The sequence below is a fragment of the Tachysurus fulvidraco genome, chromosome 14 (assembly GCF_022655615.1).
Source record: "Tachysurus fulvidraco isolate hzauxx_2018 chromosome 14, HZAU_PFXX_2.0, whole genome shotgun sequence".
NCBI lineage: Eukaryota > Metazoa > Chordata > Actinopteri > Siluriformes > Bagridae > Tachysurus > Tachysurus fulvidraco.
The window spans coordinates 13144516-13167155 of record NC_062531.1 but is presented as its reverse complement, the minus strand read 5'-3'; the positions used below and the strand labels follow the sequence as shown (position 1 = coordinate 13167155).

At 36.5% G+C, this 22640-nt stretch overlaps 1 protein-coding gene across 8 annotated transcripts in view; it reads left to right on the top strand.

Annotated features, from left to right (window-relative positions):
• Nucleotides 1–22640, top strand: part of grid2 (glutamate receptor, ionotropic, delta 2) — a 407738-nt gene that overhangs the window by 262610 nt on the left and 122488 nt on the right. For all 8 annotated transcript variants that reach the window (XR_007137759.1, XR_007137758.1, XM_047800191.1 and 5 more), the window contains 3 exons: nt 4714–4767; nt 9133–9306; nt 16261–16422. Coding sequence is in view for 6 of the 8 variants with exons in the window: in XM_047800191.1 (XP_047656147.1) it covers nt 4714–4767; nt 9133–9306; nt 16261–16422 (390 nt within the window). In the remaining 2 variants the exon portion in view is untranslated. The remainder of the gene's footprint in view (nt 1–4713; nt 4768–9132; nt 9307–16260; nt 16423–22640) is intronic.

The window sequence follows — 22640 nt, the reverse complement described above, 5'->3', positions numbered from 1 at the left end:
ATAAGCAAGGTTTGAACAACAGATGGTAATGTAAATGTCAAATTGTAGCATACTAACAGCTATGATACAATCTGCAGGATGAATCATGTAAAATTACATCTCACAGTAATGTAAAAATACCAATGCTGAGATGTGCACTGCACTGCCACTAATTACACTTACTGAAATCCATTTCATGAAACCATTGCAACCTTATTTGATGTTTCAGTGACCTGATGGATCATTATATTTCTCAGCTTCTTCCTACCACAGACCCATAAATGAAAATCCCCTGTTCTTAAAGTGGATGTGATGGATTCACTTTATTAAAGAAAAGTAAAATAAATAAAGGTCTTGCTACATAACTGCTTGCTGAAAAAATGTCCAGGTACAGTAGGCAACTAACATGATAGAGCGGTGACAACAGTTCACATTTAATGCTATGTAATACTGTATATTCATGGCTATAAATACAACACATTTGAAGAGTTTGTAAATGCACTGTACTTTAGTTACAGACAAAATATGTGCACTGCACAGTGTTGTTTGCATACTTCAAATAATCTATGTAAAATCGTTTCTAAACAATCACTATCCGACCGCATTCGATTCTTATGCTGTATTTTAGCTACAAACACTGTACAATAGAATAATAAACGACCCATAATGGCATATACAATAGAGCATTTCATATTTAGATGAACTTGATTCCCTAGTCACCCGCATAATCCTATTTTAAATATATGTGGTAAGAGGAGTCACAGGGGTTCTTCATTTGCTTTTATTTTTAGTTAACAAAGAGGATGTCATACTGGAAATGATACAGTGCACTGGAATTTGCATTAACCATGATGTTACAATGTCAATGGTTTTGCATCAGGGCCTAATTGCACGATGCCACTTTTCTGAAGTGCACTCCTGTGCTCCAAAGATCCTCCATAGTTGAGGCTGTAGCGTTTTTCAATAAAGAAATTATTTGCTACATATTTTTATGATCAAAGGATGCCTTCATTCTGGTTTCTGTGTATAATTTTAAGAAACAGTATTGTGTAGTGTCATAGTGCATCATTAATTCTGATCATCTTTGTATCTTGCTCACCATAATGAGTACTCACTATCTTCTCTGCCGCTTTAAGAACCCAGACAGGTGGAAAATATGGCATAATAACAATAATCATAGTTTTTTGAAAGTGCCATCTTGAAGCATATGCTTTTGCCATGTAATTTGAACATCCCTGGTACTGGAACAAAATGTGAGCTCCTTAAGTATTTTATTTCTGACAAATAAGTGAACTTTTGCAGATCATGTGTACTGGGCTCAATTTAAATGAAAATGATCACAGGTTTTTAATATCATCAAATTTTATGTGGTTGTATTACATGCACCTAAGAAGGAATTGAGGCCTTTTTTTCCTAGACCAAATTTTTTTTTAAGTTTTAGATAATTTTAAAAACGGACACATGGTTCACACAGTGCAAATTGCTTGAAGCTTTTGTTAGGTTAACACACCCAATGTTAGATATTTTAAAACTTTACAAACTAACATTAGCTGACTAGCTTGCGTTAAGCCTGCATCACAAAAAAAAAAAACATTTAGCGAACATTTTGGTTAAAACTATAACAGCTATACACCGGTCAAGCCAAAGAATGTCTAACACAGATTAAAGACAGATGTCAGATGACTGTAGTAGACAGATGAATTGTAGCAAGTGTGTGTCCTCCAGAATCCAGTAGCAAGTACTAAGTTTTGGAAATTAGTTATCAGAATATCACCCAGTTTCAGTTGTACTGAGGAGAATGCAGTTTGACAGTTGGAGAAAATACTTTACTGTATGTGGTGTGTGATATTCTAAGCTGGTTATGTCTATTTCAGGCTTGTTTAGGTCACATTATTCTCATCTAAACATTGCTGTTATGTCTGAAACTGGAGTACAAGCCAAAACATGCAGCTTATTCAGGTTACGCTTCTCCCCTTTATACATATGTATTGAAGAAAACATCACGGAAAAAGGGGGAAGGGTGGAGATACGGAAAGTGTGGCTGATTACATATTCTGTTCGATGTTCTAAACTTAAGGCAATTCACACAGAATTAGGCTACTTTTAAATTCTTTATTCATGAAAAATGTCTACTTTAGGACCTTGATAAAAGAACATTTCAGGCAAAGTACAGTATGTGTTTTAGCACTACTTTCTGTGTTGGACTGCTTTTGCCACTCGGATCTGGCAACAGTGTCCACAGGATTGCATCTGAAATCCTGTTCCATTGCTTATATTTGAAATAAAGTACTGATCTTTTCATTAGTGTAATTGATGTTTTGTTGCAGCCGATCTGTTTTGAGTTACAGCCTTAGCAACCAGAGTCTTAATGTCTGAATTTCAGATGTATTTTGTGATTGAATTACATTATGTACAGTACAGGTCATGGCCTATATTGTGTTAGCTAAATATGAGAAATGGACAAATAGTTCATATTACATTCCATATTCATTTTTGATTAAAAAAATAATTAAAATAATATCAATTTGTGATAAATATTCTCTTACACTTTCTGCCTTTATAATTGACTCCAATGCCTTTTGGACTCATTAAACTGTTGCCCTCCACTGCTCTTCATTGAGATCTCTTTCTCTGATATCTTTGCCCAGAGTTGTTGTCGTTATTGTCCCTGTTAGGGGTCACCACAGCAGATCATCTGATCCGCATATTGTGATTTGGCACAGGTTTTGCGCCAGATGACCTTCCTGATGCAACCCTCCTGTTTTATCCTGGTTTTGGCCCAGCACTGAGAGTTAACCCCTCATTGGCTGGAAAGTTTCACCACAAAATTCTCTTTTGACTTTTGATTTTGCATTTTATAGAATCTGCCCACATTTAAATTTTAAATGTTGTTTGTAGACTGTCAAGCACAAGTACTTATTTTATTATATCACTTCAGAATAATAGAGCGATGGCACATTTTTGCTCTTAGCAAGGTGCACACCGAGTACTCACACCAGGAGTGTTGTTTTTGTGGCCCTAGGTGCACATGTCCCATGTGGACAAGTACTTTTGAGGATAATAACCTGCTACATTTATTTACTGCGCAGAGTGTTTTTAACATGGCACTTCACTCCATTCATATTGGGTTTACATGCTGAATTTTCAATGCTTCTTGCTGATTTAAAGTCAGAGGTAGATGTGCAGGTGACAGTAATGAACAATGAGTAGACATCTCTGGGTGAATACACGGCTTTGATCTAACAGGCAAACAACCTCACCACAAGCCACCTGTCACTCAGAAAAAAGGAGGCTTGAACCCTTTTCAATGCTGAATCAGACATTCAGGCAATGTGTCGAATTCTATTTGGTTTTTGTACAGTCCACTTGTTGGCTCCTTTGTTTCTACTGATGTAAAGTGTGTACCTTGGGACTGCCCTCACATTATTTGAAAGTGTTTTTTGTTTTTTTCAAAGGAAGGTGGATCTGCTGAAATCCTCTCAAGGGAGACACTGGCTTAGTCATAGGGCTGTTGTTTACCAAACTCTGAACACACTGCCAAGTCACATCACAAGTGCCTATTTGTCAGTCTTAGAGACATTGCCAGTATTGATGAATTCCTCAATCACACTATTTAAAGATGATGAATCAGTGCTTTAAAGATGCACTAAGGGAATCACAGTTGTGATTAGGACACTTGCTCTGTACTTTTGTGCAGCAGCACAAGTTAAGTATCATTCTGTTGCTGTTTGCAGTACATGTTTCAGATAAGTGGAAACATCTGGAAACGCAGAGAGTGTATTTTAATGTATAGGACAGACTGAGTCATACGCTGTGACCGACACACACACAGCAGGTGGTGAAGCATAAGCTGACCCCCTCCACCCACCTACACAACTGCTGGTCCATGGATTGTTATTGTAACCTTGGCAAGCATAAAATATTATTGTCACACACGGAGTAACAAAATAAAAGTTGCATCATATTTGGCTCCATCTGTTGTTGTTTTTTTAAGGTGGAGACATCTATAGTAATGCATTACACACTATATAATAACCACCGTTCCAAAGACAGACTTTTGATAGCTGTTTTATGCATTAAAGATAACAGTTTAACATACGGTCCGTGTTTGATGCATGAAAAATGGTTTTCTATACAGGTCTTTTTCGAGAAACTATATTTTCATGCCGGGAATAGACAGACTCTTCAGCTCCATTTGCCTAATCAAACATTCCCCACTTGCGTTCCAGTTGATAGGATGCTTTATGCCTCTTGTCTGTGCTGTAATTATGTTTTATTAGGTCTTTGTGAAAGATTAAAACACTATTAGCACTGCACCAACCATCATACTCTCCAGCTGCTGCCTTTGTTTAGAAACAGCGTGGTTTATGACACCCGCTTTTAGTCACCTACACAATTACAAATAATGGAATTTAGCCCTGATACAGTGGGCAGGAGAAGCATTGATGGGATTGTAAAGAGGGGCAAAGAAAGAAGACGGATGGAAAAGACAGCGGAGAGAACGTTGTGCATGAGGGTGAGAAATATCCATGTAAAATAGGCAAATGGGAAATGCAGATGAATGTTAATGGGGATTGTCATGAAAGACAGATGGAAAGGAAGTAAGAGAATTTATAATCTGCAAATTAATGTTTATGCCCATCTGTACACTCTTATGTAGTCATGTAGGATTTGAATAGTAATTATTTAATGCTTTCGTAAGATTTATCAATGTACGATTCCTTTCTCTCACAGGTAGTGGAAACCAACTTGGTTGCTTTTGATTGCCACTGGATCATCATAAATGAGGTAAGCTTCTAAAATTTACTAAGCATTAGATATTACTGAAGTCAAGCTGCAAAGTGTAATATGAGATAGAATCTTCTATTTCTTGTTCTTCTTCTTATTCGTCCTTGTTCTTGTTCTTCTTCTTCTTCTTCTTCCATCAGTACTTTTTTCAGACAGGTACATCTGTGTCTCTGTGCCATCACAGTACTCCGGTGCTCTCACATTCATCAGTTTTTTGCAAGCTCACTTCACTGCTCCACACGTTTTCTGTTCCTTGCACTCATTCTTAATGATAACCATCCCTGATACTTATCTGTGCGCTCAGGTCTGATGCCGTCATTCCCTCTATTAAAAATACTAACACTGTGCAATGTTTTAGCAGGTTACATATGTTGCAGGAAGATGCTGTGGTACCTGTACTAGGCAATATCAAAGACGTCAATTTGCAGTCTGCTGATTAACATGAAAACGTAGTATCTCAGGTGAAAAGTAGCATGTAATATTCTTTATTATTATTATTAGTAGTAGTAGTAACAATAATAGAAGTAGAAATGTATTCACAAAGGATAAATATAGTATCTACAGAATAGTTAATGATATTCACTGATCATGTATGCAAATTAAAAATCCCTGCACTAATTTAAATATGTTCTTTCATCAGCGCAGTGAGAAAATCTACTGAGTGCTCAATTAAACTGAACAGACATTCATGAGCAAATGCTCTCTTTCTAAAGAACAATGGCATTCAATAATATATTTTTTAAAAATCTAATGTGTACTCCAACCTTAACATTACATTAATGTTAACTTTGGGCTGAAAAGTGATGGCATATTCTATGCCTGTGTTTTCTTATCTGCCCTATTTTGTGTTCAGCTGATACAGAAACTGGAACGCTTCTCCAGAGTCCTGTTCCTTAAAGCTGTTTTTTGGAAGGTCATCACGTAACCATACAGTCGGATACCTTTACATTGGTTTAAACCCCTATAAAGGGTTGACTAATTGGAGCAGGGTAGAGCAAGGTGTAAACCTATTCATGCAGCGAAGTAGGTAATGATAATTATAACGCACCTTTGCTGGCACTGCTTTAGGTGACACTGTTTTAGCACAACACTTTATAGATGCTCAGTTCCTGTGATTGATTCTCAACCTTAATAGCTGTCTTTCCCCTCTCTGCTGAGTTGCATTGTTTTTATTAGCACATTAAAGGAGGATTATGGCTTATTGGGTATTTGATATTTAAAATAAAAACTTAATTTTAAGGCAAAGCAGTCTTAGATATGGAAACAGAGATCGGAGGCATCTTGCAGACATGTATTAAGTACATGTAAATGCAAATAAAAGAAATAAAACCGTTGGAAATAAATATTTGGATAAAGGATTTTCAATGACATGTAAAGGTCATTTATTCTTAAAACAATGTGTGTGTGTGTGTGTGTGTGTGTGTGTGTGTGTGTGTGTGTGTGTGTGTGTGTGTGTGTGTGTGTGTGCAGGTGTGTGTGTGTGTGCAAGGTTACTTTGCCACAGTTACTTTGCCAAGCCTTATTGTAAGATCCTGTAGAACAGAGCTATAAGTAAAAACTAATCATAATGAGCATCTGAAGCGAAACTGCTAAGGTTCAGTTAACTAGCATTTAAAGCATAGAAAAAACTATATTCAACATCATAATCCATGAAATCGTACAGCCAAATAACACAGAAACAATATCACATTGCGAGCTCTAAATCATCTATGTCATGACTACTTACAATGCTCATGTCTGGCCTGACTTGACAGTAATCTAAGGGTAGGAAAAACTAAACAAAAAGTGTACCTCTAAACTAGGCCATAACCCTGTAGGCCTCTATTTGTGTCATTCTGATTTAGCTCCACTAATTAAGCATCAAGAGCCTTTTGCATTTGTCAGCTAGGGGTAAAAAACAGTAACTGGGCTATGACATTTTTAGTGTGCCTGTCCTCTAAAGTGCCGTCAACTAAGTTTTTAAAGTATGAGTCAACTATTAGGAGGAACTCATGCGGCATCTGTTTTATGCGCTTGCCTGGTGGTCATAGTTTTTCTTAAAAAAAAAGTTAATTAACATTTGTGAAAGACATTACTTTTTAAGAATGGTGAGCTTACAGGATTGTGTTTTGTCCACAAGAAGAGTGGAATCAGGCTCTGTTTGGCCTATGTTCAGAAAAAAGTTTGTCCTTTTCTGTGCGGATGGAACCCCAGCAGCATTATGAAGATGACTCTCTTTCAGCAATATGAAGCCAGTCACTGGGAATTAAGTTGTCACAGGTAGAAAAGGCAAATTCCCTAAAGTAAGACTTGTCAGACGGTGCAGTTTGGCCACATCTGCTCCGATCTCATCATCCCTGATCATGCCATCAAAAAAACATGGCTTTGGGCTTAAATTAGTACAAACTCCTCCTTGGGTCGCATAAGGTATGAGACGGTGCTTGTGTTCCCTTTCATTCTATTCTCCTTATTTTATGACTGCACTCACCTTTTCCCTTAGATTAACACCCATCAGGGAAATATCTATGATATAAATGGCTATTATAAATAGATGGTCTACTTCATCACTGGCAGCAGTTATAAAGAGTGCGTGTGAATGGGGTGTCCTCTGACTAACAGCAAAAAGGAGGACAGTGGCCTTGCCGGAAGAGTAAATAGTTCACCGTTTATGTATGATAGAGTTGTTGTGTACCTGGGAGAATCAATGTGAGAAGAGAGAGACTTTGGTTCTCAACTAGTGTTGATGGAGTTATCTTGACCTGAAAGTGTGTCAATGTGCCTTTTTCTAGGAAAGAACAGCGTTCCTTGTTGTTTCTATACTGTAATTTGTCATTGTTTCCACTGTACATGAAGTTCCAGTGCTAAAATGATTTACTGTCTTTCGTGGGTACCATTAGTACTGAAAATAACTAATGTTAATTGGCTATATGCTTTTGTTACTTATGTGTAAAACATACCTGTGATTTAACATCTTAATATTTTAGACCTACCTGCTTTATACCGGTTTTTGTCGATGATGTATTCTGAATTGCTAAACTGTGTGTAGTGTAGATTGCATTTTGAAATTGCACACATCGGTACTCAGACTTCAATTCATGCACATGGGGTGGAGTTTGTCTTAAGCAGTAATGGATGGAGGAAAGAAAATTGTTATCCTCCAGGTCCACTTTCTGACAGTTGTAACCATAATACATCATGCAGAAATTCATGATTTCTCCTATAAATATACTGAGGATATAATGGAATGCAGTTGTAGGCCAATATTATATAGATAAAAATGATACTAGTAATTTATCCATATTATTTTCCATTTTGACTAAGTATGAAAAGGTTTCTTTTCTCACATGGATAAAATTACGTGTTAACGGCTGTAACCATAGCAGCTGAGTGCTTGCACAGCTTATCCATCAAACCATTTTGATCACATTTTCTTGTTTGTGTGGATTATAATTAAAAAAAACTTTGGCATTATATTATTAGTCACATTATGGTTTCATGACCTCAATTTAGTATCTCATGTTTACTTTTGATTTTGCACACAAGTAACTGTCAGAGCATGATAAAGATATAATCATAAGATGTTCTATTTTATAAGTTTTCAGAAAATTAGGGTGGAAGCCATATTGTTAAATTGAGCCAAGTTAATGCAGTTAATGTAATAATTATAACTAGGACTGATGCAATATTTTCAATGTACTAGCCTCTTATTAGAAATGTATTTCCACGCGTGTCATCTTCTCATTCATATGTATCATCGTATTGGTTTTTTTCCTTCTTTTTTTTTAAAATGATCTCCTGTGTGTTACATCATATTACAGTTGGAAGCAAAAAACACTATTTCCTTCTTCAGTCAGCATTTTCTTTTAAAAGCAAAGGCTCTTGTTTTGAATGTTTTGATCTAAATGCTATTGAGAAAACCCATCTTGGATGTGTGTACTCAAGAAAGCTCTGGCATTCCCAGAGGCCTGTACTCCATGCAGGTGATTTGCATATTTTGAACGGGAAGCCCAGAAAATCAACTTAAGCAGCTGCATGTCCCCTGAAAATGCATCTACTTTCCCTGAGTAAATATTGATATAACATTTTGACTTCATTTACTGACTCAGATTATGGCCCCATATGCCCCAAACATATTTTGAAGTTCAGCCACAAAAAAAAAAAGAATATTAAAACTCAGTCCCAACTTCATTCCACAATCTCTAGAGTATTCTTAAGACTTTCTTAGATAACATTATCTGTTAGAAGAACACTACGTACAGTTCTATGTTAGACTACAGTGCCCAGCATAAAAGAGCTTAGAATTATGTGGACCACCAGCTCTTAACACTGTTCAATTCTCAAATGTTTCCTCTATATTTCACATTCATGTGTGATTTCTGTTTATAGGAGCTCTCCGATCTGGATGTGCAGGAGTTGGTGATGAAGTCTATAGGACGTCTGACTCTCATCCGTCAGACCTTCCCACTTCCTCAGAACACCAGCCAGCAATGTGTGCGGCACAACCACCGCATCAACAACTCCCTCTGTAACCCCAAAGACCCCAAGGCTCAGACATTAGAGGTACTTCCCACTCTCTTCTCTTGTACTCACATCCATTTTCACTATGCCTGTGCATAAATGATCATAGTTAATGTATACTATCACCTGACAATATGTCAAATTGTATTGAATTTGTTTGTAAAGAATAGGTCAATATAACAATATAGTGAGTTTTGTTGAGTTTTGTAAAGCTGCCAGTTTTGAAACTTCGTATGAATTTAAATAAATAAGGCTCCTAAAACCCAAAACCACACCCATAAAATCAGAAGGATGCTTGTACAAGAGATTTTTTCCTTTGTGAATGGCAGGCGAGTGGATATGCCTCCCAGTTCCCTTTATGTTGGTGCTTCAATTTTTATTTTATTTTTTTTTGTTTCTCCCTTTCTTGCCGAGATTTTTCTCAAGCTTTTTCTACTTTCTTGACAATGAAAGTGAACTTTCTCAAATATTATAACACTAATTTTAAGAAGAAATCACTGACCCCACTTTTAACTCAGATAATTAAATTATGTCTCTTCTTGCATTTTCAGCTTATGCCCCTAGAGTACACTTGAATTAGTGTTTTGACTACTAATCTCCAGGGATTTATGCATTTTGTTTCTTTGTGTGTGTGTGTGTGTGTGTGTGTGTGTGTGTGTGTGTGTGTGTGTGTGTGTGTGTGTGTGTGTGTGTGTGTACTCATATGTGTATGTGTGTGTGTACTCATATGTGTATATTAAAGCAGTTCAGAGTGGAGCATTTAGTCTAGGCTTGTTTGGCTGGAATGAGGGAAAACAGATCAGAGATCAGGAGCTCAGGCCAGAAGAAGCCCAATTTCACACAGCTCTGGAGCGTATCATCTCCTATCCCTCTGTGTCTCCCTCTGTCTCTGTTTTTTTTCCTCTCTCTCTCTCTCTCTCTCTCTCTCTCTCTCTCTCTCTCTCTCTCTTTCTCCCACATCACTGGCTCCCTCTGGACCAGTGATTACTTTGACCCATGAGAAGAGGCTGCAGCACTCAGGCTTCCTCTGGCCTTTCCTGTTTTTTCTCCCTCTTCTCCAGCTACCACATTATGAATATGTTGGTCCTAAAAGAAAAAGAATTTCCCAGCAACCTTTGAATCATTTCCCCACTGTGTCCACTCTCTTAAAACACAGTTTGATTTCCTCTCCAAGATGAACACTTGCAAAGAATTGGGAGAAACCTCTGAGCACATTCAAATTGTAATGATAGCACCACTCCATAACAGAAGGGATTGTTTCAAAGGATTTATTTTCCAGAATTGTTGCTCTTTTTAATAGTCCACCTTCTAGATCGTTCCCACTGGGCTGTTAAGGCAAATACCGTAGGAGCATTGCCATCCCTGCTAGAGGTTCAAGGTTGTGTAGATCATTTCTTCTTCAACTCCAGCAGATTTATTGGAAAATGTATATCATTGTAAATTGCATTATCTCCCCAATTGGATCATTAAAAAAAAATTCTGTGACTAACATTGTTGGGCGAAGGCCTTGTCCAGGGCAGGGCTTATTTCATTCCCAAACTATTAAAGCACATCATCTCTGTGCTGGTCTTTTTGACACAAACACATGTTTATACGCAGCATTAGTGAGAGGTCACAGGAAAACAGGATTTCTCATTTTTAATCAAACCTGAAGCCTAACAATATACATTTATGAGGGTGTTTCTACTCAGTTGAAGCAATGCCAAAGGCAACAGATGCATGTATGTTGAAAATATACAGCACATTCTTCTTTAGGCCATTTTTCTGTATGGTTACTTGATTGCCACTGATTGTTGAGTAAAACTCCATTAAACACTTTAACTGAAATTTTGCAGAAAAAATAAAAACAAAGCCTTCCAGGAAAGGAGCGATCTTTATTTAGCTTATTGTACAGGTACCAAATATTTTATTTCACACTGTTGTGACTTCATTCATTCGTAGATCACACTAAAACAAGTAAGTTTGCTTTTAGTCTTTGCCCACACATTTTTAGGGCATTTCCACCAAAACTGGTAGAAAGCAGCACGCTGGACATTTATACTAGGTGTCTGGGACTTGACCTTTACATCATTTTCACTATTTTCATTTGTTTTGACAACCTGAGCATTAAAAACTTATTAAAAGCTTTAGCATCTTCTACCATCTTGGAATACACCAGTGTTTGATTACCGATACCGGAGCCTGAAGCTACCTTTATGCTTTTTTCCTTACCTCTATTCTTACAAATTGTCTGTGATGGAAAGTCAGATTATTATATTGTACTGTAAACCTACAGTACGTTAACAAATGTATACAGTCAAATAAGGTTTATCAGCATGATAGAATGAGCCTAAAGTGACTGAGCCTTTATTGTGCTTTGAAGTGTTAAAATGTTAACTAGCTTTGTCATGATACACTTCCTTTATGCCCTACAACAAACTGTATAAACAGATAATTAATGGACTCGCTAATTTTGTCTATGATTAGACCAGCCAACAACAGGGGAAAAATATCCTGTTAAGGTTTAAATCGTGTTAGAAAAGTACAGTGCGCTTTCGTAAAAAAAAAGTAATTTGTAAGTCAGCTATGTACTCATATAGTTTAGAGTCAATGTTTTAATTCATAAATTCAATATTTGGAACAAAAGATGACATTTACCACTTGAGATGACAGTACTGACATTTGTACATGGCGACTTTAAGACATACTGAGTAGCTTTATTTTATATAGATAATACAACTCAAAAAGTCTTACCTGACCTGCCTGGATATACATGTGAAATCCCATATTTAAACTCCATGCTAGACAAATTCAAATAAAAGACAGAAACAATGAATTTCTTTCCTTTCAGCCATTTTATTTTCTCATTGCTGCACAGATTCTGTGTGAAAATGACCTCCAGGTCAACTACATTTTCATTTTCACATCTTGCTACCTGTCAGTCAGACCCTCAGGGTGGAGCCACAGCTCCACAGAAAGATCCATTTAAAACAGATTGTAGATGTATTCTCACAGGGTCCACATACTGTACGCTAACCCACATCATCCACATGTAAGGTACAGGCCGAAACCATTAGACAGATTCCTATGCAGTACAGAGTATTAAGAGTTGGGTGAGATTATATTGTAGGTGATGCATGATGTGAAGGTTTATCTAAATTACGATAGATAAATTACAAAAAATAGCAGAAAACCTTAAATAAAATCATACATCTGTTCCCAGCATGAAAAAACAAGCAGCCTGGTGTAATTTGGACATTGATGGAGTGCTGTGTGGCATCACAGCTCAGAACACTTAGCTTAGTGTTCAAAAACTTCAGTGCAAAAACAACGTACACATAGTTCTTTTCTGATTATATGGGGAAGCATATCATGTAGCTTGGTTAACACATTTGAATTCTGTTTTTAGATCTCATATACGGTATGACTGGAAAGATACAAATCCAACATACAGTAGTGTAATAAAACACTCTGGTCATGGTTTAACTTGATTCACGATACTGGCTTTATGGCAGAAAATTTTAATTAAATAAAATAATTACTGAAGAAAAAAAAATTGGTGTAAAACCTGTGCCAAATCTAATCTAATATGTAAATTATGCTCATAGTACATACATTGTCTATAGCACATACCATTCTGTAAATTTCAGTTTATACTAATAGCCATCTGCATATTATATTTTTTGTACATATATATTCACCTGTATATTATATTCATAGTACATACACATCTGTAAATTACTGTTTATAGCAATAGCCATATTTTGTTACATCCTTCTGTAAATTTCAGTTATAATTATAGTCATCTGTATATTATTTTCATAGTACACACACATCTGTAAATTACTTCCATATTACCATTTATTTATTTTATTTTATTTTACCATCTAAATCTTGTACAAACTGTATATCCTGCACTTACTGCTATTGCACTCTGGTTAGACCTAAACTGCAGTTCGTTGCCTTGTAGTTGTACATGTGTAATGACAATAAAGTTGAATCTAATCTAATCTAATCTGATCTGATCTAATATATATAATATAATCTAACCACGTGATCCGCTGAGGCGACCTCGAACAAGGAGCAGCCGAAGGAAGAAAAACGTACAAAAATTTTTTTACTCTGGAATAAAAAATGAATTTAAAAAAGTTATAAATTTCTCAGAATATTTTGACAGAATACACAGCTCTGAGCTCCAAAGCAGTGTCTGAGGCACCTTTTTGGCATCGAGCTTTAAAGTCAGCTAAAACACCTCACCTCTGAGGCCTTTTTCTAAGGTACTGTATCGTAGATCACAGAGGTACAGGACTGGTAATCCAGAGCAGTCAGGCCCTTGGTGCACTCTATATCTTTTAACTCTCGGATATTGTGGATTGGGACCTCTGGTGTTCAAAGAGTACAATTGCATTAGATGTATAATTAATAGAATGCTGTATCATACCTTTGGGCCATGCACATCAAATTTGTGCATGGCAGTGCAGAAAACTTTATTGCAATACAATATTAATATATTGTATGTTAAATTCTCTTTAAGGCAAATAAACAATGAATTTCTTTTGACAAAAAGTGTTAAGAAAAGAGTTGAGAATAGCTGGTAAATATAAAAAAATATTCTTTAATATAATTAACTTAGATACTTTATTACTTTCGTACGCCAGCACTCTTTACATATTAGCTGGGGGAAAAGATCCATTTATAAGGAAATGCAGGTTTACCCTAAGTGCAGACAAAAAGTGGAATGAAGGCTGATGTAAATGTGCAATAGTAAGAAATCAGGGTATAGATTTCAAAATTAATTTATTAACTGCATGTGATCAGGAATCAACAATACCAACACTACTGTACATAAGATCAGAAAGACAGCCGTACACAGTACAGAGCCAACCCCACAATTTAACTCATTATTAACTCAAACAAAACATAACTGAACTACACCAGGTTCCAAGATCCTTAGATAATAAAACTGAGGTGAAATAAAGGGAAGTTATTCATCAAAGATGACCTGGAGCAATGAGAGATCCACTGTTACTAAGAGAGTGTGATTAACAGAGAAATCAGTGAAATCATATTGTATTCATTACACAGATACTGTACACTGTACAGACACAACACTGGCCATGTCACTGCAAATTGTTCACAATACTTTAATCAACATTGTAATTTAACTATTATTACTGTAAAGCAGGAGCATTCATTACTTTTATTCATGCAGAGACAAACATCTTTGGTAGTTTCCTGACAGATACTATGGGTGTTTGTTATGTGAACAATTACACAAATGCTGATGTCCAGAGCAATTCTGGAATTTTCTTGCCTGGAATAAAGGCTGAATGCACACTCACACAGACACACACGTACACGCACACGCACACGCACACACACACACACACACACACACACACACAGTCAAGTGTGCACTTGCTTGGTGGGTTAATCAACAATGGGAAAAGCGCAATGGCCACTTGACACTATTTATTATGGCCTCATTAAAACAGAGACAACACTTGGACAAGATTAAAGCAGAACGATCAATCAGAGTGGAATTAACTCTCCTTTCACATAGCCTATTGTTTCGGTGTGTTTGCGTGTGTGTGCTTGTGTGTGTGTTTGCGTGTGTGTGTGTGTGTTTGCGTGTGTGTGTGTGTGTGTGTGTGTGAGAGAGAGAGAGAGAGAGAGAGAGAGAGAGAGAGAGAGAGAGAGAGAGAGAGAGAGAGAGAGAGAGAGAGAGAGAGAGAGAGAAAGTGTGTGTAGGCATATCTGGAGTGGAGGATGTTGTAATGATCTAATTATCAATTCCAATCCTCTATCCTCCACCCTGCAAATTTGCTTTACATTATTCCTGCTGTCAGACTCAAAAGAAAAGGAAACACAAGAAAAGACAAACAAGCATCAGCTAGAGTCTTGAATGTTTGCAGTCTTCAAAACATGTGCTACAAACGGCAGGCTCCATTGGCCATGCTACTGCTTCCTAATGTTGCTAGATTAGCAAGAAAATGTAATCCACTTCTGATCAGTGTTAATCTTTATGATCACATAAAAAGTCGATTTACTTCTAGGCCTTTACTTCAAATGAGTCTATGTTAGTTGGATTATATAATTGATGATTTGACATCATCCCAGTATTTTTTATTTTTTAAAGCTGTTGGACTTGATACCAGTTAATGGAATTGTTGCCAAGACAACAGTCCAAGTCCATAAGCACAAACATGTTGAAATTTGCCAATAATATGTCTCCATAATATGTCTCCTGTTATAAGAAATGAATCAATGATGAGTTTGTGTGACGCAGCCAGCAGCTACAGTGATCATTTTGCAATAAAAGCAAGTCTTCCTTCCTCTTATAGATTTCCTCTTGAAGATTTCTTCCCCTTAAAAGCACATTGAGATTAAAAATCTCTTTTCTAAGAGCTATTTTTCTATCTCCAATCATAAGAAATGTAATGATCATTACATGTAAGCGCTGACACTAAGATGAGTCTTCTTACAAAAATCTTTCCCATGTCAAAAAAAAGAGCACATTTAAATCCATTAATTATCATTCTCTGAGTATGCGCAAGTTCCTGTGTGAAATACAGTAATATAAATTATGCAGTGTCATTATGGAAAGTTAATCAACACCTTCTGGTCAATCAGATTATAGAACTTAACAATGCTATGGTTAAAATAATTTCTATTCTGTGATTCATCTTCTCTCACAATCCGCACTCATTAAAAGTACTTAAATTTTATAATCAGATTACATAACCTGATGAGCCATTCTGCATGTAAAAACTGTAACCCTTGGTCATCTATAAATCTTTGAGGATCCTAACATCTGCGTTCTTTGGACTGATAACACAGTGGTTGTATAATTTGACCCATGTACAAGTGGCACACTTTCTACTGCTAGCACAGAACAAAACAATCCGTTGTGTCTCTTTACTGTATTTTCTGTGTAATTCACACACTTTGTGTAAAAAAAAAACTTGTAAGGTAATGATTAATTAAAATTGCTATTCTCCTACTCCATCTGTCTAGATCACCAACCGCTATATCTATGACACAGTATTGCTGCTGGCCAACACCTTCCACAGGAAGCTGGAGGACCGCAAGTGGCACAGCATGGCTAGCCTGTCCTGCATCCGCAAAGGCTCCAAGCCATGGCAGGGTGGCCGCTCCATGCTGGAGACTGTCAAAAAGGTAGGACAGTGCCAGAGAGTGGGATAGTTATGTGGGCGTGTGAATTGAAAAGACAGAACATTTGTGTGCATATCCCTTATGTGTGTTCAGGCACAAATGTGTATTCTGTCACCCGCAGGGCTTTGATGGACAGCTAGATGTTTTCCAAAATGACTTTTTCTTCCTCACCAGCAGACATGCTTTCAACCTGGGGTTTTTATTCTATCATGCCTGGGAAACAGCAGGCCTGAGTAGGTGTGTGTGTGTGTGTGTGTGTGTGTGTGTGTGTGTGTGTGTGTGTGTGTGTGTTGGCTATGCTCTGTGTAGAATGACCTTGCCCCTAGGGTGCTGTAGAGTTACTAGAGCTAGTATTCTGCCACTAGAGATATTACCCTGCTAAGGGTAGTTATATAAATTGTGACTAGTCAGTACTTGGGCCTTACAGCAGTATGTGTGTAAATTCACAGATTTTTAATACTTACAGTATTCATGGGGTGTTTGACAGTCACTTGAGTGTTGTTTGCTCATACTTTATGAAGAGCTCTTGAGATGTGACCATCTGTTTTGGTAATGCCTCAGCTAAGCTCTCCTGCAAGTCCATACTATACAGCATGTACTGTATCAGAATTAGTTCAGTCTTCAGTTACTTAGTCAGATCGTCCGTTACTACTTTACTGGGTCACAGTGGATCCTCCCCAAAAACACTGATCGCATGGTATGAATACATCATGTTCTGGTTCATTTTAGCCTTAAATTCCAAGCTTTGGATAATCTGGACAGTATTGCTTCAGTGTACACTCCTATTGAGGAGTGGAGTATAGACAAGGTGCTTATCATAAACGTACATAATTGTGCTGTGCCCTTCCTTATCATTTATGATTACTACAGTCTGAGAAAAAATGGCTTTATTTATGTGCAGCAGCCACAACCTTAGCTTAGTTTTCTAAGGTTATATTTTATTGGACATAATGCAAATTTTGCTGTTTTTTTTCCCCCCAGCAGGCTGTTACTTTTGTAGTTAATGAGAAACATACCGATACTGATATGGGTGTGGCAGCCCAATATGTGTGACACTTGTGAGCATCAATGCTATGAATTTGTTTCCTAAATTGTGATTATAGGTTAAGATAAGATGCACTTTATTGATCCCAATTATAAATTATGTGCTGTTAGAGGTTTTCTCTGAGTACTCTGGTTTCCTCTCCAAGTCCGAAAGTCGATAGACTATCCCATGTGATAGATCATCATCCTTTCAAGGGTGTACCCATCCTTATGTCTTGAGTCTTAAAGGATATGCTCCAGATTCCCAGAGACCTACAGTAGTATTATAAGTGGTGTAGAGAATGGATGGATGGATATAAATCTGCAGCAAGGGTACATTTGTTAGCTTGGGTTCTAGGGCAAATTCATACAGTACAAAAATTTACTTTTGATTAAATATATAACACTGAAAAACAGATTTCCAAGAAAAGGTGACTGACTGTTGGTGAGACTGTATTTTTGTCCATTAAGGTGATTGGTCAGTGTTTGGGTTTTGCTTGGATGGTATTCCCTGTTTAAGAGAACCTAAACTTCATTGAGATTTTATTATTGCATTTGAATAAATTATTTCTTTGGTTCATTTGTAATGATGTGCTATTTTTGGGTGCTTTCTTCTCACATTTATTTATTTATGCTTTTCAATGTTATATATTTAATCACTGTAATATTTTCACCGTATGAATTTGCTGAGAATCCTAGTGCTAACAAATGTCCCCTTGGTGCAAATTCAAGTGAAAACATTTTTTTTTTTTTTTTTCACGGTCGGTTCTGTCCCCCCTATCAGTTACACAAATGAATCATTGGCCTCTTTTGGTTAATGTTCTACTAAAAACAAATGTTTTACTTTTAGCCACATGACCAGGCTAAATTCAACTAACCAAAAATAAAAAGTTGTTTTGTTTTTTTTTCCTTTAGAGTTTCTCACATAGTTCACTAGCTTACAGTCAGTTGTGGGTAGCTCACTGCTTGAGGGTCTTTAGCTCTCTGTTCAGTAGTGCCAGGTCAAGCTGAATTGGATTTTCTGTGTTATGGATATGTTGTGAATAATAGAGCAAAGCCCAAAGGCTATTTTTGTGAACATTTTGCTAAAAATAAGAGGTTTGTTTGGCACAACTACATAAGATGTTTGCCTCTTTTTAATGTCATTATTCACTTTGTTGTCATGTCTGACTTGTAGTGGTACAGTAGCTGCCACCGCCAGCATGGTTATCCTGCATGTATTATTACCAGTTAAATTGGATTGTGAAATGGAAATGGAAATAAATTTATGTTAAATGTTTTCACAACAGCAGGAGACCTCGAATGCTGTTTCTTCAGGGCATTGTTTCTCAAACCAGTCCTTCAAAGGCAATCGACATTGTTTCTTTCTCTTACAGCTCCCTAGTTTCAACCTTAGATGCATTTCTCATAGACAGCCTGAAGTGTGTTATACATTTATATGGCCACAATTATCAGTATCTTGCCAGTTACAATGCCACTTGTATCTGCATTGCTGTGTGCATAAGGTTCCATTTCTTTTTATCAGTCTGACAGGGAAGCAACCTTTTGAACATTGTGTCAACAATGGGAAAAAAGAAGGTTGTGAGGATCAAAATATTCTAGTCTCAGCCTGAGAAACTTTAGAAATATGTCTTGTGAGAGCAAACTATGGTGCATCCAAGTTGTTACAAGCAGAAATGTTTTTATCATCTCCCCCTAGATATCACACAGAAATAAGTATTCTGTGATTGATCATTTGTCACAATTATTCTCTTTTGTAAATGTAGTCAGATTTTTGGGCTTGTTGACTAACAAAAACTGACACTCCAGCGACAGAACCATTAGTGTTGAATAATCATTTATATAAACATTTAATCAATTTAAACCTTTAATGAATTAATTGTTCCTTGTTGTAAAGCACACATCACTTTCTTCACAATTCATAATGAATAGGGACAATTAATAATCATTACTGAATAATTGCATCTGTTTATGTCTCATATCGTAACATATGTCCATTAGACAACACTTCATAAAGAATAAGGATGAATAATACATTTTTAAGCAGCTGGGTTTTCAAGCTATTTTCAAGAATAATATAATGTATAGTAATGGTTCAACTTTATTGCATAATAGTATTTTATAAACACTGTAAGCATCAACAAGACTTTGCAAATAAACAAAGTTAGAACAAGACATAAAGAGACAGAATGATCAAAGTTCAAACATGGAAAAGGTGGACACATTCAGGAAATACCCCATTGGCAGGACGGAGGTGGCAAACACGAATTGTATCACAACAAAGGATCATGTCCATGTAAACAAAGAAGCAAATTAAACATAGTATACAAGATAGTAAACAAACTATCAGAACAGTGCTTGGCACACTGGGAAACAGGGGTCGACAAAAGAAGGATGTCAGGAATCAAATGAGGACGCGAGTGCAGGGATTTGCCGGTTTTATTAACCGTAGCAAACGAGAGACATGTACTGTAATACAAAAACAATGTAAACAAACAGGCAAGGGTCAGCTGGATAAACAGACATCATCAATTGGACTAGGCAGAATAACAACATGAGAAAACTAGTTTTCGCTCAAAATCAGAGAGACAAACAGTAGTCAAAAGTATCTTACTAAAGGACAGAGTGTATACTTCATATGCATGTATGATCTCAACGTCCTTTTAACTGTCAGAGTGTGCTGTGAAGGTAATTGAGATCAGGTGTGTGTAAACAGTAATCTAGTTAGTAAAAATATTGTACAGAGCTGACTTTAATAATAATTGAGCTTTGCAATTGAGCTATGATGTAGTAATACATAAGCTCTCTTATTAATCTTAACTGGTAATGATGCTTATGGTGCTTCTTATGTATGTATGTATGTATGTATGTATGTTATTATTATTATTATTATTATTATTATTATTATGTAATGGATAAAAAAGGTCCTTTTGCACATATAAAGTGCTCTGGACAGAATGTGTCACAGAAAACGATGTGAATGACATGAATAGTGTCACAAAGAATCGCAGAAGTGCATGCAAATGCGAGTAAATAATGTTTAATTAAAGTTCAATTCAACAGACCAAAACATTTTAAAAATCATAGTAAAAACAGACAGTGGCCATCCAACAAACAAGATATCAAACACAATGGCAAAAACTCAGGTGAGCAAGAGACAAAAGCTGTGGTCCAATCCATTAAATCAGAACAATGAAAGAAACCTTGGTAATGTCAGAAACAAAATGTATACTGAGCAAAGACATTGGAGTGTGTGGAATGAATGAAAGTCATTTTTATACTGTAAGAATGTGTGAGTGATTGAACAAGGGGGAGTCTGTAAAGGTTTAGTCAGTTGAGTGCAGGAGTGTCGTCGGCTGGCATGCCGGAGAGGCGTCACTTCTTTAATCCGACAGGGACGGCAAAAAAACACCATTAGTTTTTACCACATTACATTCTCTCAGCCCTGGGGCAGCCCACTCTAGCAAGTCTACTCCCAGAGGCTTCTCTGGTTTTGGTGCACTTTATTTTGCCCAGCCTCATAGCTGCATTCAGTGACGCTGCCCATGGTGCTGAAATGCCGCTGTTTCTTCAGTGCCACTGAGCTGTGGGGTTAAAAAGCGTTTTCGGTGGTGTTTGCACCACCGTTATATTGATAAACATAGTAATATTGCGTTTATCGATATGTTATGTTAACATATCGATAAACACAATGACAGATGAAGAAAACCCCAAAGCACATATCCATAAGCAAGAGCACTGCTATACAGTAAGGGAAACAAAATACGGAAGTTATGACTCCAAATGCCATAAGAGTGATGAAGAAGGTCAGCACTGTGTTATGGTGTAGACCTGTGGATTGCCTTGAAGGTTATTCTAGGTATTGAATATGGAAATGGACAGGTAACTGATTTATAGTTTATATTCTTATAGTATAAGTATAAGGTGGGCTGTTTTCAGTTAAGAGTTGAAGACCTTAGTGAAGACCCGAAAAATTTCAAGTTGTGAATTGATAAAAAGGCAAAACTAATGTTTCTGCATCTACACTTGAGTATTGGGTGTGGGTGTTGACTGGTCCAGCAATATTCTGAAGGTGAAGAAAGGTGATTTTGCTAAGTGAAGCAACATGAGAATCATAAATGAGTGATGAGTTACAAATGATGAAAATTACAGACAGGTACAGTAGACTCCATCAATGTTAAACCATACGAAGGTCACAATGGGCACTGACAAGAGATTTGAGACCAGTTAATATAGTTTTGTTAGCATTTACTATAGTTTAGATAAATTTGATCTTAATATAAGAAATACAAAATAATACTCATGCAACACATTCACAGAGAATGCATTTATTTGTCTTTATTTGTTGTACTCAAATTGTTACAATAACTTACATTTTATATGTTATTTGCTAATGGGTAAGTTCAGACTCGGTAATGAGTTCATTAAGACTAGTTAACGGTCATATGAAGAGGTTAGGAAACAGATGCAGTTGAGTGTATTTTTTTCAGACAGGCAGAGCACAGAATCAAAAAAACAAAAAAACGAAAACAAAAAAAACAACAACCATAGGTCAGGCTAACAGGGTAAGCAGAGCTAAGGCAAAACTCGAAAAACTAGATTTGTTAATTTGTTAAAATCACAGTAAGTAATACTTATCAATGCTTCATTAATATAGAAAGTAATATTAGTCATTAATCATTAATGCATTTAGTCAATGGTTAGTTATAATTTGACCTGTTTATATCACAATCTTCAGTTTTTAAGTCAGGAGGTGTTGAATCATTTTCAATGACAACATCTAGAAGTGTTGTACTGGCCCTAATACAATGTGTTTATATTGATGTCTGTGTATTAGTTTTTTTATTTTGACGGTAACTGCTCCTTCAAAAGGTACTTTTGTGGCAGACCAAATAATAAACAGATCATCTTTTCATGTTTTGTCATTTAAGAAAGAAAAACAATTATTCATATGATGAATTTATGGAAGGAGTCTCAGGGTGTCAGCGTTTTATGACAGTCAGTAAGTTTTTCCCCACTAGAGAGTTCTCAGGACAGAGGAGCTTGCACTTTCTTTGCACGCTGCAGATTTTTTGTCGTATACGTTAAACTGAGTGAATAAAGACAGGCCGGTGAGGGAATGTGTGTTCCCATAATTAATGAGCATGTGTCATTCCTTATAATTTACAAATTTTTAAATTTAAAATTTGCATTTGTTC